The following is a 25935-nucleotide window of genomic DNA, read 5'->3' on the forward strand; positions in this document are numbered from 1 at the left end:
CCTTTAGCTCTATTCTCCAGGTAACTCAAGGAAGAATTTTTAATTTGTGTCTAAGGAGAGGCCGAGGAAAATGAATGGAACAGCAAATAACTTGAGATACATGAAAATCCTTTCCGTTAGATTTTTTTACTCCCTGTATCCTGCTTGTAATCAAAACACATCCATTAACTAAAGCAAAAGAATATTTACAGCAACTTTGTTCTCGGTCTTTTACGTGTATCTCTAATGTGGTCTTTGAACTCTGCATTAAAGCATAAACAAGTTTAATGAAAATAGTAGTGAAGAATTGAACGTTCTGATGAAAAGGTGCTTCTACATTAGCATGTTGATGGAGGGGACCCGAGCTGAAACAGCAGTTTGGAAATTTTACTTTAATTTCAAGTCAGGAGTTTTTATAGCGGTTGATCATCCGTTGTGCTCTTGCTTTTTATCTGTTAATGGTCGTGGCCCTTCTGGCTTTTTGACTTGTAGAACACAACTGAATCTACTGTCGCTGTGGAGACCTTAGATGATGTACCTGAGCATGTGCTTAGGGGGCTTCCTGAGGACGTGAGGCTCTTCCCATCTGCTGTTGACAAGACACGGCTTGGTGAGTGCTACAACTGTGATAAAAAACAGAATGAAGATTTTTACACTAGCTCACGTAAATCACAGTTGCTCTGGTGCCCTCCTGTGCTGGGTAGAGATGATGTTTGGTGCATTTATCTGGAATAATTTCTCCTGGAAAGAGCGGGCAGCTGCTAAGTTTCTCCAGCATCCCGAGATGATGTTCCTAGAACATCAGAATTGGGGTCAAACATGGACCAAGATGCAAGCAGATTAGGTTATGATAATACTGATGTGTTACTTCACTGTTTTTTGTTTTTTTTTCACTTATAGCACTTTACCAGTCTTGTGTTTTGCAACTATCTTACCGTTGCCTCTTCAGAATGCTGCATCTCACTGTCCAATCCATATAAACAGTTTAATTTATAGGAACAGATTCAGTGCCGACTTTAAAGCTGCTCTGTGGAGCAAAGGTTTTATTCTGTAATATTTCCAAAATGCTTGGCTTCTTTTTTAACTAAGTTTAACATGGGAGAACTTTTGATGGAAGTCAGAATTGCAGATGGGATACTTGATGTTGAAAGCTGGTAGTTTGAGGAATAAGCCTGACAATAGATGCATTACTGTTAATAACAGGTTATAAGCTCCTTGGAGTAAGATTAATCTTTTCTAGTACGAACCTGATCTAGCATGGTCTGGATGAGAATGTTATGTTTAATTAGCAATTATTTGTCAATCTGTTCTTAGTTGTCGTGCTATAAAACGTGAAATACAGCAGTCCGTTTTCAGTTCCGTTAGATCTTGGCAATAAATTTGGGGGCAGATGCATGTATTTTAACCAATCGTAAATGTTATTCCTTCAAAATATACTATTAATTAGTTTCACAACTTTTGTGAGGTCTTCATTTGCCTGGCGTTGTTTCAGAGAAAGCAAATACGGTTTTTGCTTTAATAACGTGTTTACTCAGCAAAACAGCTGAAATCTGGGATTGTACAACATAAAACCTGCAATGCACTTAAGGTATTTTGAATATCACCTGAAGGGCAGGAAAAATTGAGGTAATTTTTTGTCTTCAGAGCTACAGTAGCTCATGAGTAAAGAATGAAACCAGGTAAATGCTTAAAACTTTAATGATTGAAGTGAGTTTTGGGGAGAGGATTGTTTGAATTCATTTTAGTAAACTCCCATTTCCTTATTGTGATCTTAATATTGTAGAATGCTCCCCAGTCTGAGACAGACACATGTAATGATCGTAAGAAATATGAATTGTAAGTAGAAGATTTGCTTGAGATAAGTTAGATGAGTTTTAACTACCGGTATGTGTCTCTTCAGGTGTCTGGGCAACAAAATCAATTTTAAAAGGCAAGAAGTTTGGACCATTTGTTGGTGACAAGAAAAAAAGATCTCAAGTTAAGAGCAATGTATACATGTGGGAGGTAAGAAACAGCTTGTAAATGGAAAGAGGTATCTGTCACTAGGTCAATGTATTGTATTTAGCCATTAATTTTTTCCAGAGATTTTAGAAATAGACGTGATGTGAAATAATTACCATCTATCTGTATCTACCATTACAGTTATAGACAATTGGGTTGAGCTTCCATTCTGTATTACAAAGCTTTAAACTATTGGTATTGTTTGAAATTGCTGTTTTAATTTTCTGATATGCTGTCTCTGGATCAGACCTCTCCTTAGGAGTCTGTTGCTGATAAAGCTTTGCGTTCTTGGCTTGAACCCTCAGCGATATTCCTTCTGCAACTGAGTACTGTCAGCTGCTTGTGAAATTAGGGAAATTAGGAGGATATGGAATCTCTTAAGGAAACCACAGCACTCCTCCTCATCTAGCTCTTTGAAAACCAGATTTGTTATGGGAATTCGTTTTGCTTTTGGAGTTTTTACAAAAGTTCTCAACTGTTGCGGTATTTCTTGTGCTGCTTGTGTTTGGGCTTGCCTTAAAGCAAATACTGTCTGGACAGCTGAATGGCTCTTTAAGCTCCACTGATAGTCATAAGACTTTGGATATTATGTAAATTTCAAAATGAAGGTGCCTTAATCTGGAGCTGAATTTGTTCTACAGAGTCTTTAAGGCAGTTCATAACTACTTCCAAAGACTTCTTCAGTCTTTCGGAAGACGCTTACAGCATATGGCTTTAGCAAAGAGAATGGCCAAGGCGGGGAGGGATGGAGGAACTGTGCCATGGTGTGTTCTGGAACAGAACTTGCTAGTTTACAGATTTTTAGGCTAAAGATACTGATAGTAGTCATCGTTCTGGCCCCTGGCCTGCAAAAATTGAACTGCATAAAACAGTGGATGCACGTACAGAACCTATTGTTAACCCCTATCAGAGGAATTGATCTAGAACAACTTCCCGTGAATGCAAATTCACATCCAGGAAGGTAATAGTGTGTTCAAGTATAATGTTTGTTGCATCGAGCTAATTTTATCACAAACTCCGCTGCAGAAGGTATCTCTGATTTTGATCGGGTACAAGAATCCTTAGTGAGATTGAATCAGTCAAGTAAATTATTGACCTTGCAGTTGTTTTTCTCAGCGCTGGATTTTGAAAGTTCTCAGTGGTTACGTTTTAATATTTTTAAATATGTGTTGCAAAATGAGAGTTGCAAACAAGCTGTTAGAAAGTTTCCTAGTTTGCAATGCAGGTGATAATGGGAACCCTTGCTAGGTTTCAAAATAGTCATGTGTTGGTTTAATACTGATTTTAGAATTAAAAAAAAAAAAAGCAGCTAAAATGAGACCACAGCAGTTGGCCCCATATGCTGATATCTGAAACCACTCCAGAAACTTCACTGTTAGAAAAATGGTTTGTAAAAGGATGGTGGTGTGTGGGAGTAGTTAGGTAGCTGGACCTTCAGTGAGGAGAACAACCTTTTCCACAAGAATCCCATTTGTTTCTTTAGTGAAATTACCCTGAAGGCTTCTAAAAGCTGGCATCCCCAGACACTTCAAAATTATTAAAATTGACATGCTAGAGGATCATTCTGAAAAGGAGGGGGGGTTTGTGTGTTGGTGTATGCCTGCTGCGTCTGAGGAGAGAGAGAGAGACCTGAATGTGCTTTCGTTTTCTGTCTGAGAAAAGCCACAGGTAGGAAGATAACGGCAAGTGACTGAAAACTGAGGGAAATGCTGTCTGCCGATTCAGAATGAGTGGCTCAGCTGTGCTGAGCGCTCTTGGTCACGGTTTACAGGAATCACCTCCAGTCGCAACACTATCTAGAGGAGTTGGAGCTGTTTCCTTTCTCACAGCGCACAAGGCCTTTAAACAAAATTACGTAAACTGGAAGCTTTGACTGAAAAGTAATAAAGTTTTGTTTTGTGCAAAAAACCATAATAAAGTAGTACAATAACCTAATAAAGTAATATATAAAAAAATAATAAAGTGTTATGTTTTGCCACGTATTCCATATCTGCTAACTCTTCCACAGCATTGTTTGGCTTTTCTTCCATTTTACCCAGAAGGATTTCTTTTACAGTCTTGGTCTGTGAAGCTGTTTACGTTTTCACATTGCAAGGACTGGGTGTGCTGGTCAGCATTCTTTCAAAAGTCAGCTGATGAAATCAAGATGAATAGTTTAAGGGAGATGTTTTCTCTTTGCTTGGAAAGAAGCTAAGATAATTTTGGTATATTTATTGAAACTTTACCTTTATTGATAAAATTATCTTATTAAACGAACAGTGTATCAAGACAAATCAATTTTATTAAATGGATCTTGTTTTAAGCTGTTGTAGAAGCGTACTTGAAATTGAAAATGTAAAACAGTTGGAAAGACAGAATTACTTCTAAGTATCAGGAACAACAAAAAGCTACAACATTGCGTAGCAAAATGGGAAAGTTACAGCGAAATTGGCATTTTAGTTTATTGCTTATCTGCAGAGGTGCTAAGTGAAGGTTCTGGGAAGGGATGAGCTGGGGAGGCGGGGTTTTGAAAAGAGCTCTTCCAGGCAGAGGCTGATATTAATAGACTTGACCAAAAGGGAGAAAGCAAATAATAAGATTGCACATATTTTTCCTTTTTTGGCTTTTCTTAAAATCTGTGAGCTGCTCAATGCTTCTCATATACTGTGTACCTGTTAGTGTCCCAGTGTTCCGAGACAAAGTAATGGAAGGATGGTAGTTCCAGTTGCCAAACAGTGGTGTGTTCTTTGGTTTGGAAAAAAAATGTATAGCATCTACTGATAGCTCTCCTTACAGGCATCTGACTTGGATTGTAATAGGAAAGGTGGGAGCTGCATAACATGTCTTGAAAGAGAAGCAGAGTTGCCTGTTGTCAGAAAACACTGCAGATGTCAGTAACCTTGCTTTATTGCAAGCTGTCTTGAAATGCAGAACAGGAGTAGGTGTTAAAAATTTTTCTCCAAGAACAGAAACCAAAGAATTAATACAGGATCTTGGAACATGTAGAAATTTATTGACATGGTCAATTTTTTAAGATAATCTCAAGATTTCCGAAAGGTTAAGATTTTCTTTAATACCCTGAAGAAAGATTAAATATAAATGATGCTTTCCCTTATTGTTCCAAATGAAGCAAATGCTTCCAATTTTTATATACTTTTCCCAATTCATCAAATAGTAAAAATAAAGCTTCATTGGCTTTATATCTTAAATCCATAATTTTACTAAGTGTAGAATCTAGAGAATGATTTTAGGCTTGCCAAACTGAAAAGAAAACACAAAATGTTTTACATGTTTTGGCTTTTCTCTGAAGGTTTTGGGCTCAAAAGCTTGCAGGCCAAAAGTTGTCTGTTATTTTGTTCCGGCCCCCCCCGTTTGGACCAATTCCACTAAAAAGGCTGCAGGAGGCCAGCAGCACTCCCCTCCAGTACAGCCCTGCCTCTGCTCATATCCTTTATCTCTGTCCTTACGTGATAATTGCTACTTTGTGTAGCTTTGAAATGTGTCACGTTTTAGCGCACACACACTTCAATCTTAGGAGTTGTCCATTTGCTTAATGCCATTTTTGTCTCACAGGTGTATTACCCGAACTTGGGATGGATGTGTGTTGACGCAACTGATCCAAAGAAAGGGAACTGGCTCCGATATGTAAACTGGGCACGTTCAGGGAAGGAGCAAAATCTGTTTCCTCTAGAGATCAACAGGACCATATACTACAAAAGTTTAAAGGTATCAATGTCTGAAGAATCAGTTACTGCTCTATTACCTTTTATTATTAATACCTTTTATTCCCCTTTTTTCAAATACTATATTTTTACTATTTGTATTAAACAGATTTTGAAACATTTTATGAAATATAATTAAAATATTGCAAATGCAACATTTCATTGGTCTAGATTCTTCTGTGCCAGTACAGTTGACCTTAAGATCCACTGTTAAAATACAAGATGTGTGTGAGCACTATGTCTGTCTTGTTGGTTAATTATTTGCTGCGGTACCAAATTTGATACGGACTAGAACGAAAAACTATAGCAGATTACATGAAATAGATGTTTTTATGTTTCTGTACATACTGAGATATTTTCTACTGAGGATGTTTTGCAGAAATCAGTTACTTTTAAGGCCTTTTTTGTATGTTTTTTGTATAACAAAGATTGGTGTCAAGATACTTTTATAGAAAGCGTCATGAAACAAATTTTCTTGATTTATTATAACCTTCCAGTTTTATTCAGGGAGTGGGGGGCAGGAAAAGGGGAGTAATTTCTGGGGCATTGTATCTCCCAAACCAAGAAAAAAATGGTTTAACTATAAGTAATGGTAGTGTTAGAATATTGTGGCTATGTTATTTGGATCTCTGATCAAGAGCCTACTACCAGTGAGTATATATAGCTCAACTTTGGTTTTATTTAAAATGCTTTTGTAGTTTTTGAGTATACGCACCCTTGCTGTTATGCTGTAAGTAACCGATCTTCACTTAAAAGAATGAGTTGATATGCAGTTTTGAGGCTTATAGGGCAGTGTAGCAATATGTAAAACTGTTATCTTTTAGGTCACTCAAACTAGATTGAAACAAACAAAAAAACCAACCAAACTTCAAAACACTTTCTGTACGTTACAGTAGCTTTAGGCAGCATTCAGTTAGAGGTTTGCTATTGCCAACCAGACTATTGACTTCAGTGTGTGTTTGCTGAGGGCAGGCATTAAGACGGAAAACTGTAGCCAGCTTAGTTTTCTTTAGACCCTTTATCTTGGGTTGCTTCTGCCTGTGCCCACAGTCACGCTAGTTCATTAACGTAAGTGTGCTTTTGGAGTCACTCTGACATTTTAAATTTCTCTCTCATTGAATCTTTTCTGCAGCGATTTTTAGTCCTGGTATTTGAAATATGTGACTGCCTGTCTTTTTGTTTTCTGATGGATAATATTGCACTTTGGAAAATGATTGTACCACTAAAACAGGCTGAGCACTACTGACAGAATAACAAACACCTTGCCTCAGCATCTGAAATATCCTTTTGTTCCCTTGACTGTCTTCTCTTGCGAACTGATGAATTTTATCCTGGTAGGTCTTGCCAACAAGATCATGCTGCCAAGCAGCTCTTTCTGAAGACTATTAGATCAGCCTATAAGGATCGGTTTTATTGGTTTCAAAATCCGTCTGGGATTTGTTGCAGTGAGATTTTCAGTTTGGAATGCGAGGCTCTTCAAAGTGCCATCTTCAGCAGGGTTTATTTGCCCCTGCAGTAGTCACTTAGATATGCCTGTGCTGTGCCTTTCCGCGTGTGCTGTGGCATTATTAGCTTCAGTTCAGTGTTAGCAGCAACAGTCCCAGGCAAGCTTCTGGAAATTCATGTTGGTGTCAGTGCTGTATGCTGGTTGGAGGGAGCGTTACATCAGAAATGGGGTTACCTCTAGGCTGCCTCTCCACAAAGGTTTGCTGCTGTACCTCTTAGAGACCAGCCTAGAAGCAGCAGCTCTGAGCAGTTCTGCGTTTGGTGCCACACACCGGGACCTGAGCTGGTATAGAACCACTGAGTTGTTTCTGCCATGTAGACTTAGTTCCAGGAACGCAGCGTGGACATGCTTGAACTAGTTCTGCACAAGCTAGGTTGGGATGGCTCGTATTAGTAATGCCAGCTTCATGCTGCTCAAGAGTAACCAAGCTGTTTCCAGGACCAGGTTAATCCAAGAAGCCTTGCACCCACGGTTCAGCGGTGTGCTCCTGCTCTTCCTTGATTGTCACTACCTCTGTGGCACAGGTCACTTGGCAGGTAATTTAAGAGGTGGCTGTAGAAATGCCTGACTTGCTTCGCTATGCAAAACTAGGTAATGCTGTAAAGTTTAACTTTGCTCCATATTGGGAGAAAAAAGCTCACAAATCTGTAACAATGAATGTTTATTAAAAGCATGTACTGATGCTCCAATTATTTTTGAACCATATATTTCAATATACTTTATTTTCTTCTCCCACCTACTAGAGAAGTGATATGCAAGGAAAGTTCTGATCTTGCTAATCTGTGATGATTTTTGAAGTGAAAGCTTGACATGGAACTGGACAGTTTTTGCTACCATTAAATATTCAGCATCCAGTCAGCATACAGATAAAACAGGTCAAGATTTAGAAAGTTACACTCTGTTGTGTTTTTTTAATTGCACAAGTGGACTATTCTTGTAGTTTAATAGGAATACTTTAAATCCAGTATTCTGCTTAGTATCTTGTCTATTCCAAGAATTTGAAAACCAAAGGAAGGCATTAAGAAAGCTTGTTCTGTCTAGTGTTCTGTAAACTTTTTTTTTCTTAAAGTGACAAATTTCACAGAATCCTCAAGGTTGGAAAAGACCTCTAGGACCATCAAATCCAACCATCGAATTTATAGCAACCAGGCTTTTAAAATAAAGTTAGTGTGAAGAAACGGGAGGTTAAGCTGCAAGTGACTGACAGCATGGGTAGGAGAAGTATAGTGTAGAGGAGGAGATTTCGAATGTGGTCTCAAGGGCAAGTTACTACAGTAAAGTGTTTAAAGGTTGTCTGTTGTATCAGTTTTTACTATCCTATGCCTTAGAAACTGCAGGGAAAATTAATACCTTGGAAAAAAATTGTGCTGTTTTCTGCTTTCTTTAGAAAATATGGTTGCTTGTATGTCTGCTTCTTTCTTAAAGGTTTGGGTTTGTCTTGCCTCTGTATCAGAGGTGGTGGTGTTCTTAGAGGGTCTATATCAGTCTTGGATTCCCATCACACCTTACTGACCACCGAGACAAAAGAAAGCATGTCATAAATAACATCTTAAACATCCTTCTCTTCCTGCGTATAATGTGTTCTGGTGAATACAGTGCCATTTCAAAACTGTTGTAGATTTACCTGTATGTAGACATACCAGGTATGTGCGCATGGTTCCCTCCCGATCTTTATCGTAATTCATAAATTTAGGGGGATTCCATTTGGTGATAAATGAACAGCACAGTTTTTATTTAGCCCCCAAAGAGAATTAGAGTGGCTTGTATGTCATTTTGTTCTGCTTTACTTTGAAGCATTTAAAGTGTTGTCATCATTATTTGGGTTTTTTTCCCAAAGTTCTCTTCAGCTTTTTGAGGGTTTCTGATTTGTGAGTTAAACAGGCTGTTTTCCAAGCTTCATTGCTAAAATAAGCGTAGTCCAAATTTGCTTGGTGTAAAAGAACCTCAAAAGTGCACAGAGCTTTAACTTCCCTGTTCTCTGCTGCAAATGAATTGTAATAGGATAGAACTTTTAAGTGAGCACAAGCAAATTATTTTTCTCTTCCATCTTCTCGTCATCTTTACTGAAGGACTGAGGATATTTGTAGGCTGCTTTGCATATGCCTTCCCCAGGATGCATATATGAGAGTTGTGATATTTCGATGAAACAGCTTAATCTCATTACGGGGTTTCAGCAGTTTTCCTGCCTCTCCTCATGAAATGAGCCAGTTGAATAATGTTACTCTGCACATAGTACAGGACTTTGTAATTCTTGAAGTAAAATTGCAGTGAAAGCTCAGTTTCAAAGTTTGAGTTTCAATAAGCTTGGCTGTGAAACTGTCCTTGACTGAGGTGAAATTAATTTGGTTGTGGAAGAAGGTTTTGTCAAACAGGTTTATAATAACTGAAGAACCTCCCTGTTACACGGGAACGCAGTGTAAAGTAGGGTTATATGGAGTGAAAAACGCACACAAGTGTTAATGCCACAGACTGTCTGTGTGGGTACATTTGGGGGGATAAGGCCACACCCAGGTGCAAAAGCACAGGCTCACAGCAAAATGCAGTGTCTGCGGTGACAAATACGTACTCCAGTAAGGTCAGGCAGGCAAATGCCTATCTCAGTCTGTGCAAGGCACATTGCGGTGCTTGTGTGTGTGCAATGAATCGAATTTTGGACAATCTGTGCTAGAACCTCTTCGGATGTAACTTGCTAGGACGTTACTCTTGAAAATAACACATTTTGAAATCACTTCAAACTTTTTGAACAGAAAACATTTGGATTAAGGAGTGCTAAACGTTGTATAAAGCACCGAGAGGCATGTGGGAGTTATTAACCTAATGAGCCTTTCCAAAATTCATACCTTTTTTTAACTAGGTTATCCCAACCTGACACTACTACGCAGCAATCTGTAGGTGATTGTTTAGAGGAGGTTGATTTTCAGGGTTGTTATTAGAGGGTGTCGTCAGTAAGAGATGGCCATTCTAGTGTCAGAGCGTAGCGGTGGAAGTGGCACTTGGTCAGCGTAGTCCTGTTCTCGCCCCTATTGCTAGTGCGGGAGCCATTTTAATTGTCTGCTTTTGAGACTGCTGCTGCATCTCATTTCAGAGGTACGAGGTTGGAGGGCTTGATTTAGATTCTAGAGTAGTTACACCAAAATAAATTCATCAAGTCAAGTGTTAGTTCCAGCCATGCAGTTAACAAATTACATGCCTGTTATCATCCTGCATTTGCATTGCCTAAAATTTTTGCCAGCTCTCTTCTCCGAGCTTGTATATTGTTTAGATGATAAGTTGTTTGCATCAGACAGCTCTTCTGCATTCCTGGCTGATTGACAGCTGCAAAATGGGACCATGCAAATAGGTTTACCACTATTTATCCTATCAGGCCCCCAGAACTGTTAAGGAAGCCAAACCGTAGGCTTTGCTTATAACTTAACATAGTTGTTGGGATCTTGCATCTCTTGTTGTTCCAGTGTCTGGGGGTATAAAGATAACTATCACCTTTATCAAGTGCTTTGAGACCTTCTTAAAAAAAAAAAAAAAGTGCTTTAGAAGACGCAAATATTACTATTGTTCTGATACAAAATTTCCCTTTGGCTTCAGACTTGAAATAATAGTCTAAGGATGCCCTTTGCTCTAACGTAATGGCTCTAAAAATAGTATCTTACCTCCACAAGCCCAATGTTCATTAAGCCCTGGAAAAAGGGGGCTTATAGTTAAGGTAAAGGCAGGCATTTAAGTTGATTTTTCTTGATTTTGGGTAGAAAGCTTTAGGAAACGGAGAGATAATGAGGAAGGCTTAAAAAATAGGTAGGAATACACCTCTAGTCTGCAAACTTGGGGACTTAGTAGTTTGAGTCTGCTAATATTGTAAGGAGCAAGTGAGATAGTCGGAGGGACTAGCACTGACCGGTTCGGTGAGGGTGCTGGGAACACGCGCAGCAGTCGCAGCCGTGCCCGCTGACTGATCCGGCCTTGCCCGCGCCGTTTTCCTGATTGGATCAAACACTGCAGAAATAGTCGGTTTGGAATGGCGACCGACTCTTTCATCGTTGCGGTTAAGGGGATCTGTTAAAGATGTAGCGACTACCTGTTTTCCTCTGTATTCCCTTTAACTCACCGCAACAGTCTTTCCCGGTATCTTTAGATTTTGTTCCAAGTTGCAGCTTTAGCGGGTGACTGAACGGTTTTACTCGTTATTTAATGCTTTGTGCAAGGTAGGTGCAGTTAGCTGGGTTACATCGCTCCCTGGAAGGAGTTAAACCATAAATAGGAATAAACACGGGGGATTCGTTGCCGTGAGTCCAGCCTGCGCGGGGTCCGGTCAATGCCACCAGTTGAGGCGACGCAAAATTGAAGTTTCAAATCTGTTATCATTGGGTATAATGGTGTAATGAATTAACACCGCTGGCGGAAGCGGCCGGTGTCTGGGCGGCGGGGCACGCTCGCTGCGGTCGGAAGGCGGCGGGGGGTGTGTGTGGGGGGGTGCTGGGGCGCTGCCTGCCCGCGGGCACCGGCCCCCCGGTCCTGCGGGGCTCCGCTGCGGGCCCGGGCCGCGGGGCGGGGGGGCGGCGCGCCCTCCGGCCGGCAGGGGGCGCTGCAGGCGCCGCCCTTGGCGCGCGCGCGGGGCAGCCGCGGGCTGCGCGGGGCACCGCCGTCGGCGCCGCCGCGGCCGCTCCCCGCCCCGCGGCCCTCCGCCAACAAACCGCCGCCTGATTGGCGCCTCGCTTCTCTCTTCTCTCCCGGCAGCCAATCGCGCCCGGCGAGGAGCTGTTGGTGTGGTACAATGGGGAGGACGACCCGGAGATAGCCGCCGCTATTGAGGAAGAGCGAGCCAGCGCCCGGAGCCGGCGGCACTCCCCGAAAGCCAGGAAAGGTAGGGCCCTCCCCGCCCCGCCGCCCCCGGCCCTCCCCGCCGCGCCGCCCCCGCGCCCCGCGCGGCCGGCCATGGCGGCGGGGACAGGGGGGCGACCCGAAAACTTTTGCCGGGTGGGCGGCGGCGGCCGCCGTGACCTTCCCCCCCCGCCGCCGCCGCCGGCGGGAGGGCGGGAGGGAGGGGACGGCCTGGGGCGGGGGGGGGGGTGGGGGGGTGCGTGAGGCGGAACATGGAAGTTGCGGTGTCTCCCGGGCCGCCTGGAAAAGTTGGCCGGGGCGGCGTTGAGAGGCGCCGGTCTGTTTTCCACAACCGGGAGGGGGGTGGGGGGGTGAAAAACACGTCTCCGTGCGAGCGGCCGGCGGCCGGGGGCGGCTTCCCGGGGCTCGCCGTGGGCCGGGGAGCGGCGCCGGCTCCGCGCAAGCGGGGGGGGCCGGCCGTGTCAGCCCGCCCGAGCCGCCCGCGGGCGCGGGGGCCGCCGGCGTTCGCAGGCTGCGTTTAACGAGCGCCGCGTCGCCGAGGAGCGGGGCCGTGGTGCCGCGGGGAGCGCGGGCTGCTCCAGCCCGGCGCCGGCGCCGAGGGCAGAGGAAGGCTTTGTTGATTTCTATGGTTTTTAATTTCTTGCTATTTTTAGGGCACTTGTGATCGTGTTGGTTATGAAATTTTGCAGGCAGCCCGAGTGAGTACTTTGGGCTGACTTTGGCGGAGGAGAAAGGATGGGAAAAGAATTTCGGGGGGGTGTGGTGGTGGTGGTATATACACGTTAGTCTAAATATGCACGTCAAACCAGGCATCCATTATTTTTTTCCGTGATTAATTCGGCAGCAATATTTCTTAGAGTGCGTGTGCCTCCACGAGTGGCCTTATATAACTGACATTTTGACTACTGTTTTCGGCCAAAATCGCAACAGAAGCTAGCACTTACAGGGAGTGAATATAAAAAAAGGAAGTATTTACAGTTGTAGCACAAGGGTGTCGACTCCTCTTGTAGGTGAATATGTGTATTTTGGAATTCTCTGAAGGTTGCCACCGAACCAAAGAAAGAAAGGAGATAATATTTTAAATGGCATCGTTGTAAATTTTTTTAACTTAAAACTTGGGGCCTGATCTTACTTGTATCGTGGTTGACTGTGGAACCCGCATCGGGAACAAGCTCAAATATTTAAGGGAACAGTTATTATGTACAGTTTTTGTATTTTAGAGCTTGAGGAGGGGGGCTGGGAGAAAGAAGTGGTGCAACACAATTGGTTGTTCTTTTGAGCAGTAATTTGTAGGTTCAGCTAATACAAACTGAAATTCAAGCACTGATTTCTATTTTGCTGCCTGTAATGAAAAGCACATTTAGCACGTACATAAGCAACGCTCGGTAAATTAGAGGCTGTATTATGCTTTTTCCTAAATGTGCATTATCTTAGCAAATAGAATTTGTGTGCCTGTGATTTACCTGAAAGGCTAGAAAAACAACTTAAAAGAATTTGATTATATTAGAAATCAGAGAAGCCAGACAGAATAATTTCTAAGGTAATTTTTCATGGCAGAGAAGTTTTATTTGCATTTGTGAAGTTATAGATAAAAATATCAGTAAACTAATTTGGTGGTTCCTGGGTTTTGGTTTTGTGCTATTTTGTAGGTTTAAAGTTTTAACTGTTATGGGTTTTACAGATTTCAGACTGTCATAATTAGGAACCACAGGTCTTTCCCATTTTACAAAAATAAGTGCCTTACCATGGCTCACAAATATTAGAAAACCCAAACAAACAAACACCATCCCTGCCCCCCAACCCCCAACAAACCCAAAACAAGCAAACAAAACCACAAAAACCCCCAACAAAAAAACCCAACCCTAAAACAATATAGATGAAGCATTTGAGAATAACCAAGAATACTTTACCTATGGAATTATACTCTTGTATCATGAAGCAGAAAGACAAAATTCTTAGTATTTAGTTGCTTTGAATTGTCATGATTGAAGCTTCAGCATCCATGCTGCAAAAGATGAGGCAATTCGTAGTACGTGCTTTATTCTTTCCTAGTACATGCAGATTTTGAAATTGTGTAGTTCTACTTTTAGTTGGTTCCATTGGAATTATTTTTACTCCTCTACACTTACTCTCAGTTATTTTAGTATTTGTAGTAACATCTGCTAATATTTGCAACTCACAGCAATTTTCTTACAAGAAACATGATATTTTACTGCTGATCTGATGGCAGTAGCTGCAGTTAAGATTCCAAAATGGTTTCTAGTGATATCCCCTCTTTTACAGATTCAGCGATGTCTCTTGGATAGGGAAGTTTCTTAGCCCTGGAGTTGAGGTTTTAGGGGAAGATAAAGGAAATTGAGCAGGGTTAAAAAGCAATTTCTTCTTACAAAAAAAAAAAAATAAATTCTAACTATAAGATAAAAGGAGGGTGGGAGAAGAAAGTCTGAACTTTATGCCTGTGGAAAATTGGGGGTCAATACCAGGTAATCTTTTAGATTAAATACCAATTCAAGACTTGCTAGAGAAGTTCCTCTGGAGGGTTGTGATATTTTAATTTATCAGCTTCCTAGACAGAACAAATCTTTTTCTTTTTTTTTTCTATTAACAAACTTTGTTTTGGCCTGTGTTACAGGTTGTCTTACACCTTGAGGTGAAAATAGAACTAAGTAAGAACTGCCAAGTTTAAACAACTGTGAATGAGTGTGTCCTTTAGAAACACATTTTCCAGAAAAGTAAACTGACAGTGTAATACCTTAGAAATGACTAGAGAAGACATTGAGAAGTGTATTATAATTTAGTTATTCAAAACATGCAGTTATTGAATAGCTCATAAGTATTCTGTATTCAGTAAAACAAATATCCTTTTGAGTTTTTAATGCATCTTAGACCTTGTCCTTGGGCAGTTAAGATCTGTATCATTTGACAAATAGTCTTGTTTCTGCAATTTGTTTAATGAACTCGGATTATGTCAGAAAAGGTGACCATTTCACAGGTATTAAAAATGTGTTGTGCTTTGCCCAATCAATCAAGGCTTTCATTTTTGTGGAACTTCATATTGCAGTAGGAATTCTCTATTTCTGGATAAACCCTCGCACGCTGTCAGTTCAGACTGGCTTACCATAAGGGGTAGGTCTTACTAAATTTGTAAAGTTGAGATGGCATTTAAGAATCAGCAGCTGACCAGGTCTAGGGTGGCTGCAAAGTACAGATTGGACTGTTTTCCTTGACCTTGATCTGACCTCTGGCAAGTGATTACTGACACAAGGTTCATAATCTCCTTTAGAGATGTTTAGGATGGCACCTGGCATTCTCCTCTATGCACCAGTTTTCACTGTCCTGTTTGCTGAAGGTGGGATCTTGATTCTGTTTCTCAAAACTCGCCTGCTCTTTACTTGCGCAACTTCTTCAGCAGTTCAGTGTCTTGCATATTTTTGTTCTTGTAAAGTATTTTTGGCTGTAGACTGCATCTCCCAGGTGTTAATGTTCAAGAGTTGCTGCCTGGCTTGGTCATAGGTTTTCATGGCTGGAGTGAGTCTGTTACATCTTTCTACCGCCATGCACAACAGCTTAGGAGTCCTTGAGGAAAGGAGGCAGGTCTTACTAGTTTATTTTTATGCCTTGAAACAGTGCATGTTGTTGCTAAGGTGATGAGTGCATTTGAGATTTAGAAAGAAATTTAGTAGGGTAAAAGGGATTTGGGGGTTGGGGAATACAACCCACCCCCCCAAAAAGAGAAAACAAGTTGGTGAACTTGGGTAGCATCAAAGACTCTTATCAGGGCCAGCCCCAGTTGACTTTGACACGATTACTACATGGTTAAGAGCCAGCAGCTGCCGGTGCATGGTCAACAGCTACCAGAAAAATGATCAAATACTTTTTTTTGTTGTTGCTTTTGCATTTTCTGAAATTTCATTTCTTTATTAAGCATTTATCATCTGCTTCTCCCAAGTTGTAGTTAATAGGCTTCTGTCCTGCCTGCCAAGCTTGTAGGAAAATTTGTTCAAATCAAATGCATTAGCACAAGATTTCTCGCTAATTCCCTTTCTAAGGAGAACAGCCTGGCTCTCCCTTTGCAGTTGAACTCATGTGCCCATTAGAGGAGTAGCCTGGACATTTTTTTCTTATCAGGGCATTTCTTCCTTTATATGTGACAGTAATAATACATACTAGTAGTGAGTAGTAATATCAAAGATGAAGGTTTCCTTCAAGAAGAACACTTTGGAGTCTCTGGCTTCAGACTCAGTCTTCCTTCCAAAAATAACATTTCACTAACTAGATAGAAGTATTAAAAAAAATAATGATGGTCATACATAAAAATATCCAGTGGTTTTATCAGGCTATAATCTGCTTTAAGGTGCTAAGTAGGCTCCAAAGCATGATGAAACAATGCTAAAATAATGTAGGCAGTTTCTGTCATGGATTATGTGGCAGATCAAAAGCCTCTTCTCAGAGGAAGAAAGGTGCTGATGTTACACAGGATAAAAGTTTGCTCTGCTATGTGCCTGGGAACAATACCTTTTAAAAAGCCACCTTTTTTGAAGGGGGAGAAAAAGGCAATGTTTTACTTCTCCTGTGCTTATTTATATCTCTATGGTCGTGGCTCCATGCAGTGCTGTTCGGTTGTATTTGTCTTAGCTGTGTTCCACTTAGCACTTTATCTAGGCAACAAACCCCAGTGGCATTATTCATACAGTTGCCTGGAATGAATGCTCTGTGTGCCTCTCTCATATCTTCTGTCTGTACAAAGCCAGGCTGTCAAGATGGGGGGAGAAAAAGTCTAATTTCATTTTACCAAAAGCACGTGCTGTGTAAGGCAGCTTGAGTGGGAGTCTGTTATGAAACCAAATGACCTCTTAAAAAACCCAGTTGTGTCACCTCTTAAAACAGAGTTCTCTTAGTGCAGGCAAAACACCTGAATTGGGTTCACCTCTATCTTGGACAGCACCTGGCGATTATTTATTGCAGTACAGTTTCAAACCATTGCTAAGAGACCTTTTAAAACCTTACTACCTTAAATGGCTCTACTGCTGTCATAATGTTGCTATTTCCCATAGTTCTTATCAGATTTCAGAGAGAGCATGAACTATAGGGTAACTCTTAGTAAATAATACTGTCCCAGAGATAGCGTGAGATTAAGGTGGGTGAATTATGAATCAATTTTCATCTGTAATAAATAACGATTATGCCTTGGTTTTTATCAGTCTCAATGCAAAGTGCAACTTAGGCTTTTGCTTCACAGTCCTAAGTAAATGCTGTCATAATAAAAGTTTTACTGGATTTGCTTTTGTCCATAAGCATGGCTATTGCTGAAACAGTGTCAAGACTGCTGCTGCAGAAAAGGGAGATGTATAGATAAAATAAGCAGGTCAAATTCTGGGATAGCAGAAATCTTTGCAGTTCTTTGGTTAATGCTGTCATAGGTGTTGTCACTTAGTTCCAAAAATTAGCTGTACTTGAGAGTCACATACATGCATCCTACAAAAGGTAGGCCTTGGATTGCCATCTGGATGTCATCACAAATGGAAATCATGGTGAAAGGATGCCCTGATCGTCTGGTTTTTAAGTTACATTAATTTATTAGTTGAACTTGTACTTTGAATAAGTTTAAAAGTTTATTTCCTAACAGAAAAGAGCTTGTGAGAAAAATGATTGTGTGTTAATTGGAACGTAGCTTACAGAAGGATGTTTAAGTTCTGTAAGTTGTGTATTTTTAGCAAGGATAAGATGAAATAATATTCTTATCTAAGCTCTATTTCCAATAGATTTAATGAAGAACTTAGATAGGAACTCAAGGCTTCAAAATTTCTTAGACAATGACTGGAAAAAGACCAAGGAGGAAGGAGAAGGTCATCAAGATCATCTGGAACAAAACCTTAAAACGAAATGTACTTTGATTTCCCTAAATCACACTGATTTCCAAGAAGAATTCTATAACTCCAGTTAAAAAGCTGCATTTGGGATGTCAAGGGAACTGTATCTCTCATGGCAGCTTCTATCTGGTGAATGTCTAATATATTTGAGGTCTTCTAACCAGCGGAAATTTCCTTTTATCCCTCATAAATGGGGCCCTTTGAATAGGAGACTCATATTACTTTAAATTCCCGTCTTCGCTTCTACAGCAACGCCCCCAGTTCCTATGATAGCTGCTGCTCTGAGCTTTCCCAAACAGCAGAGTGAAATTGGTATGATTCATTCCAGCCTTGCTCCTGCCTGCAGGTTTAAGAATAGAAGATAAGCCTTCCTTTCAGAGCTAAGAAAAATTAATTATCTGTATTTAAAAAATTAAAATTTTAAGATTTCAGCACTAAATTGCATGTATTGACTTCTTAAACTCCATATTTCTAAGTATAAACTTGTGGAGATAGGAGGCCTTAGTATGTTCAGGTATTTCCTAAGTTATTAAAAAAACATCAGTGTTCTTGCTTTAGTCAGGTTGTATCATATTTATGTGAACATTGGGAAACCTGTTTACTTCTGTGCTGTAATTACAAGGTTAGGGAAGGCTGTAAGGTTTGTTTCTCCTTTGGAAGCCTCAGATGTACTATTGTGAATACACTCCCTTTAAAAGTTCCCACGTGTGCAGCGGGTGACGGCAATCCACAGGTGCTGCCAGGGTGCTCCCTGGGCGCCCTGCTGTTGGCAGTCCGGGGGCCTGGCTTTGGCTGCGCCTCTGCCTGGTGATGCTGCTCAGAAGGCAGAGCTTCCTGTAAGAAGACTTCAGCAAAGGGCTTGAAGGTGGTCAGGAATGCGGTGTAAGGACTCGGTGCTGTTTATCAGATCTTTGTTAAAACAAGTGCAACAAGCACCTCGCATACTCTCTCTTACTTTATCTCTGTGGCTTTTTGTCCTTAACTTAAAAAAAATGGCCTTCCTGATTGTAACAACTTGGCATGTCTCTAGCTACTAACTTATTTCTAGTTAGGGCAAATGTATGTGTTTATCTAATGTAATACAAATATTTTTCTCGGGTTATTTGGTTCTTCAAATTCCAAAAGGTTCCATATTTTCCTTTATATTTTTGCTTTTTCAGGCACACTTCCTTTATACTATTTTTTTTCCAAGTTAAAAAAATGCAATACATCTAGGCCGCAGTTGCAGCATTTCCTAGCGAATTTGCTAACGCTGTCGTCAGTTATATAACCCACAGTGGGAAGCGGAATAAGGCACCAGACAGCTTTCCAGCATTAATCAATTTTTTCCTATTGATCTGGGTTAGCTTTGAAACAATGAGTGACCTGGAAGAAAACAAGCTTGGTATTCCCCTGCTAGGGTGTTTTATTTTCAAGCCAGTCTGTTTTGAAATTATTCTTCTCCTTTCTTAGGAACACACTTCTTTAGTTTTCCGTAAAATAAGTTAGAAGTTACTAAGTTTCTGTTGAAATGTTACTTTCCTTGCAGAAATATTTTACTGCATCAGGAGTTTCCAGAACTTTCTTAGAATGTTTTCTGAATCGCAGAACCATTTAAATGCTTCTGCATAGAGGATTCGGAGGACACTTGGAGAGTGCTGTTTTAGGGAAGAGCTTTGAGATAAATACATTTGGAGGTTATGTTCCAAAATAGGAAGGGGACGAATTCCTGCAGAACAGGAGAATAGACGCTGTTTTCCGGAGTGAAACAAGTACTTTTTATTCCCTTAAGTGACCTATTTTGTGATTTGGAATTGTCCTGTTGCCTGTAGCGTACAAGAGAGCAAACTCAGTGAGTTACTGCCTTGCCTATATTAAAGTGTTTGGGTTTGCTGGTTCACTTAAATCTGGACAACTTCTATTCATGTGAATAATCCTTTCTTTAATTCCTTTGCATTACTTCACTTACTTCACGTTAAGTTGAGGGTTTACCAGACACTGTTGCTCTTTCTATGGGTTCCTTACCCTCCTGTGCAACCTTCTGCTTCGTTTTTTTGTTTTATAATTGGAGACTCTGGCTTTTATGGTGGATATGAGGTTAAAGTCAGTGATTGACTTTCAGTGTATTCTTGTTTTATTTACCTTACCTTGAATCACATCTTAATTTAGTGAAGGCTCCACATTCTCCTTGTAATGAGAATCCTCCATGCCTCTTAATCATTTTTACTGCCTTTCTCTAGATGCTTTCTTTTTATGCTTAGTCTTTTCAAAACCATTTGAACAATATTGTTTGTATTGATTCGGTATCATTAACAGTACTAAACTTTTTTAGTGCTTGTTTTTATTACAGTTTACCATAATTTTGCATCAACCATTTATTTTACTTGAATTGTTTACCGGGAACGTCTTACGGAGGGCCTATCTGCAGATGCCTTGTGTAATTTTTTATGCAGTGATAAACAAGCACGTTTAACTTAACTTCAAGTGTGCACATAGGAAGTTCTGATAGCTGATTTATTTATGGGAAGAGATGCAGACTCCATTCGTGTGTGTGGCTGAGAGCTGTTTTCTTTAATTGTGAGACCTCCTTTATAAGGTAATTCATGTTTGTAAAGGCTCGCTGAAGATTTTCATGTCACTGGATTATGAAACTGCAAAATATCAAGTAATTTTATATTCCATTTATTAACTATTTAGTGCATTTCCCAAATGAACAACAAGGGAAAACAGTTGTCAGACCAGACTCTTTTGGGTTTTTTTTTTGAATATGTCAGACCTTCAAATTTATTTTGTTGTTCCTGCCAAGGGCCTTACATTGACAGCAATGACTTTGTTCTGAAGAGTTCTCACTGGCCTACACTCGCTGCGTCAGGATCCTCAAGGAAATGTTATAGCAGTCTAAGTTTTTACTTGTGTTTAACAGTTACTGAATCACACAGAACCACAGGTTGGAAGACTCTCTGGTATTTCAACATTTGTAGCTAAGAAATCAGATAATGTCTGACCATCAGATATTCACTAGCAAATATTTACTTACCTTTTATACACCTTTTCCCCTGGACTAAGCAAGCACAGTATTTATTGGGATCATCAGTGCATGTAAGTTATTTAGGATGAAACTTTCACAAGCACATACGAGCTTAGCAGGGTTGCTGTTAAGAGTTAATTCTGTTGTCATACTTCCTGTTGAGTTCTGCACGAGCATTTGATAGGCTCTGATTAATGCTTTAGAACTTCAAAGAGGCAGTATTATTAATGTGAAGATTGACATAAAGTTACTCTAGTGAGAGTATTATAATAGCTGAAAATCTATCATCTTGATTGTTATTACTGCAAAATGGCATGGAAATGGGCTGTCAGCTACAGATCTATTCTAACTTGCATTGAGAGCCAGGTGCCTCGCTTGAGTCTAGTCAAATATGAATCTTGTTTTATTTGGCAGTCCATAAGGAACAATTTGATTGTTGAATGTGAAAGGCCTACTGTTCCTAAAAGTGATTTGATTCATATAAACTTTGGTAAATTTTCTCGTGTATCACCCGTATTCGGAGCCAAGTCCAATGCCAGCTTCCCGCTGTTGCTGCCAGTAAAACTGGAAACTAAGTGTCTGATAGTAAAGGGTGGAAAGCCCCGCAACTGCAGTGATAGCTGCCCTCTCCTTAGCAGTAAGTTTGTATCAGAATGTTGAAATACACATCTTTGCCATGGAGACATACTCTTAAAAGGGAAGGTGTGTGATATTGCTGCCAAATATTAGAGTTGTCTTGGTCTTTTACCAAGGAGTAGGTATTGAGTTTCAGTGAGTTGAGTAAAAAATTGACTTTCCTACAAAGTGTACTATTTCAAGGTGCCGGTAAAGAGCAGAGAGTCCAGTGTTTCAGATCTTACGGACCCTTGTCAGGGATTGCAAAAGCCAAGTGGACTTTGTGCTGAAGCTTTGCTCATAGCTACCGAATCCTTAACTGCTAAGTGCCAGCCCCCAGGCTCTCCACTCTCACGTTTTCTGCTTCCTTGCCTGCAAAGGAAAATGTCTGAGTTACTTTTCAGTGATGTTTTATTTTTGTATTCTGTTAACATTTTACGCTATGAAAAGATGAGTGCAAAAAACTGCTGCAATTTTCAAGTCTAACTTGATCTAAACAAGTTAGTCTTGAATGTAGCAGTTAACTGAGTGGAAGACACACATCGGTGCTCTGACTGGGATTTGTTTTCACTTTATGTGAAAAACGGAGGAAGTTGCCATTCGCTGTTGTGACTTTATGAGCGTATTGACCTTTCTTGATTTCATAAATTAAGCAGATACTAGTTTGCTGTCATCTGGTTTGGGGCAAACTGTAAATTTAGTAACTTGTGGGTTCTGTTAACGTGAGTGCCAGCTGTTGCTGTTCCCCTGTAGTACTCTTCTGCGTCCTGAGAAATGCACTGATCGGGCAGCTGGAGAATTGCACTTCGAGTTGCTTTGGAGATATAATTCAGTATATCTTCTGTTATCAGAGAGACTGAAAAGCATTTCTCTTAAGAAAATATCAAGGAGCTGCAGCTGAAATGAATGAAGCACTTGATTTCACAGAGAAAGCTAAGCAAATCTTTCACAGTTTCTCAGCAGATAAAAATGATTCGGGGGCTACGTTATACATTAAAATAATGAATTTACATAATGTTTACCCTTGTCCTTTATCTACTGTTATATATTAGAAAGGACCTGCAGTGATATTCTGCCCTGTGACCTTGGATTGTCACTCTGCAGTTGGAAGATGAGTCTTTTCAAATTTAACAGATGCAGAGAAGCAAAGTTTTTTTGTGCCTGTAAATGTGTCGTGACGGTAGCTGCTTATTAACAATTAAAGATGTTCCTTGTCAGGTTGGAGACCCAGTTCATAAAATGCTAGAGTGTTTTTAATGGGGACTACTGGAAACGCACTGTGTATTTACTGTAGTAGGTAGTTGGTAATTCCATTTTTGTCATCTCTAAGTTGTTAATCATGTTACGTTTGTACCTTGTACGAATATGAGCGTGTGTCATTTGTCATATATTGTTTTTACATCTCTGTTCTCAGTGTCTGAGCAAAAAGCTCAGTGAGATGAATAATGCTATGCTTGCAGTAAATAATAGCCTTTAAACCTGAACAGAAAGAAGAAATACTGTTTCAGGCAAGCCTGCGTTGCATGCCAGAACTGATACCTTGGCACTTTGGAGTGTGCTGGTAAAAGGAGGGCAACCAAGGGAGTGTGCGCTATGGGAAATACTGCTGAATAATTTTCCAGAGTAGTTTTCCCTTTTCGAAATGCAAGATATGAATCTGTTGCAAATCTATTGGTTTGCTGCTAACAACATTAAGAAAAGATTGTCATTGGCAAAAATGTGTGCCCAATGAGATTTTTCCTGTTGAATCCCTCAAAGTAAAGATTGCCTCTGCAAGTCGTACCGGAGAAAAATAAGAGAATAAGGAGGTTAAAGGAAAGAAAACTGGAAATGTGTGCCAAGGAGGGGCATGAAATACACTGTAAAACAGAAAGGGGGATATTTCTGAGAATACTTTGCTGTTTTGTTGGAGAAAAATTTCTGACAAATGACACATTGTAGGTATGGTAAAGAAAAGGATTCAGTTGGGTAAAAACGCATAACGGGACAAATTTGATTGAATGCAAATAAAAAATGTTGAGTGTGACCTTGTAGCAATTCTGAGGGGTTTAATTTTATCCATGGGAGATTTAATCTGGTGGTAGCAGCACTGTCCGGATCCTACATCTGTGCGAGGCTTTGCTCTTGCTTCCTCAGCGTTGGAGACTCCTGTCGCAGTAATCCCGGCGCTCTGGTTAGACACAAAGGCAGTCCTGTTTCCTGGGAATTGTAGCCCTTGTACAGCTGCGTTCTCCAAGTGAAGCCATAGCCCATGCCTGGACAAATGTTTGGATAAACTGTGCATTTTTGGTCTTCCGTGCAACTGCGCTTTTTTTTTTCCTGTCTTTTTAAATGCCGCTTACTGCTGTGACCACTACTGAACCTGAACACATCCAGTTTGACAAACAGCAGAATAAAATGGCAGGCAAAGTCCTGAGTAGTTACCTTCAAAGATAACTTAGCGAAAAACCCCAGATATTTTTTATCTAACCTTCTCGAATGTTTAGTGATCGAGATAGGGCCATGACAGATATCTGGGTTATTTATTACAGATAAAGGCAGACTGATATAGTAGTCATCATTTTAAACTTTGTGGTACAGATAGTCGTGTGAGGTATTTCATTTGCATTATCTTGCAAATGATGCTGTCAAAATGTGTTATTTCTTAATTACCTGAGTGTAGCTTCATTTCAGGGTCAGAAAAACATTTCAGGGAGAGCTATAGTGAATGTAGAAGCAACACTTTCTGGATTCAAGTAAAAGTTCATATTCATTAAACTGGAGGTTTAAATTTTGACTAATTCTCTGTATTTAAATACAAATTTGGATGCTCTATTTTTAACTGAATTGTACATAAAAACTGGCTAAATGTAGCGAACAGTTATTTCTGGAAAATGTGTATGCCCGCTGTCACTTTTTTTTTGTTTCCTTTTGTTTTGATGCTTAGCAAAATAAAAGCTAATGGAATATAACTATAGAGAAGGCTGTTTATCCTGGTTTCTGTAACGGGCTGGCTGGGTCAATGGTAGCTGTGGTTAGCTATCAAGTAACTTCCTAGGAATTCGTAGTGAATGGTGGGAGGTTGCGTTATTAGGGAGGGTAGGAGGTAGAAATACAGAACTATGTTGAGTGATTGACAAATTCTAGAGCAAGCCTGCGTATTTGTGTACTGTGTCTGCTGTTTTAGTTTTAGAAATATTGGCATGGGTCACAAGTAACATCCTTAAATCTTGCTATGATAAAAGCTCTATGTTTAATTATTTACATTTAATTGGTTCATCACAGCTCTTGTGCGGGTTGGAATTGCGTAGAATTAAACCCTGTGGATGTTTGTTTGCCAGACTTTGTAATAGGTGACGTTCTGTACTACTTAAGTCGTTATGGATGAGTAAGTCTAGCCTGTGAACTTAAGACTTCCTATGACTTATGCCTTCTGACTAACCTGAGTATAACGTTAAGGGTTTGAATGAGCTGCGTGCCATCCACATTTGCAGCTGTTGCAAACAGATAATATAAACTACTTTTTGCCCCCCTTTCTGTTACAGAAGGTGATGGTACATCATTTAATTTACAAAACATAAAATGTGTGAAGAAGACTGGAGACAATTCCTATTTCAATTTTTGTGGACTGGTAATGCCACACATTTAAGACAGGCTACCTGCTCGTAGGATTTTTCAGCCTAAATTTTTTTTTTTAAATCTGTTTATCTGGATTTTGTTAATAGCTTCAACTAAGCTTTTCTGGGCTCACGAAGAACTCCATATAATGGCAATATATTCCTTATTGCTTCTTGCAAACTGTTGCATCATTTCTTTATGTTGGCATGGGATGCCCTATGATACCGTGCTAATGTTTCTTGTACTGATTATTATGTAATTTAAGACTTCTATGGTGAGATACAGTAACATGAACTTCAGTGCTATCGTTAAAGTGGAAACTTTGCCAAACATTTGCAGAAATTGGTGTTCTAAATAGCCCCGCTCAGAATTTTCTTATACTTTCCATGGCAACAAGTTCATCTGTTATGCAAATGTCACGTTAACAGTCTCTGTAAAAGCCTTGCTCTATTTCTTCTCTGTAAAATGGATATTTATTGCTTGGTACAAACATATTTTAATGCACACTTCCAGTTAGGTAAATGTGCATCTGTCTTCAGGTGTATTGAGATATCTTCCCAAGGTGAGACTTTATTGCAACATTTATAATCTGGTTGGAAAATGCAGTGATTAAAATGCTACTATCTGTACGTGAAGTGATGGTTAATGTGCAGCAATATGTTTATACAACAGGCAGTTTGATATTAATAGAATCACTGTGAAGCTTGTCTTCCGTGCTTATTCTGTTCCTCTTTCTCCTGATTCTACCACGTAAGCTTGGAAGTGTCTTTTTAAGGAGGAGGAGGTGGTGCAAGTTGTGCTGGAAAAACTTACAGAAGAACCTTT

At 40.2% G+C, this 25935-nt stretch overlaps 1 protein-coding gene across 3 annotated transcripts in view; it reads left to right on the forward strand.

Annotated features, from left to right (window-relative positions):
• Positions 1-25935, forward strand: part of PRDM2 (PR/SET domain 2) — a 75731-nt gene that overhangs the window by 16205 nt on the left and 33591 nt on the right. For all 3 annotated transcript variants that reach the window (XM_064470563.1, XM_064470565.1, XM_064470564.1), the window contains exons 3-6: positions 472-589; positions 1880-1983; positions 5533-5685; positions 11917-12043. In XM_064470563.1, the coding sequence (XP_064326633.1) occupies positions 472-589; positions 1880-1983; positions 5533-5685; positions 11917-12043 (502 nt within the window). The remainder of the gene's footprint in view (positions 1-471; positions 590-1879; positions 1984-5532; positions 5686-11916; positions 12044-25935) is intronic.

Source organism: Phalacrocorax carbo, chromosome 20, assembly GCF_963921805.1.
Source record: "Phalacrocorax carbo chromosome 20, bPhaCar2.1, whole genome shotgun sequence".
Lineage (NCBI taxonomy): Eukaryota > Metazoa > Chordata > Aves > Suliformes > Phalacrocoracidae > Phalacrocorax > Phalacrocorax carbo.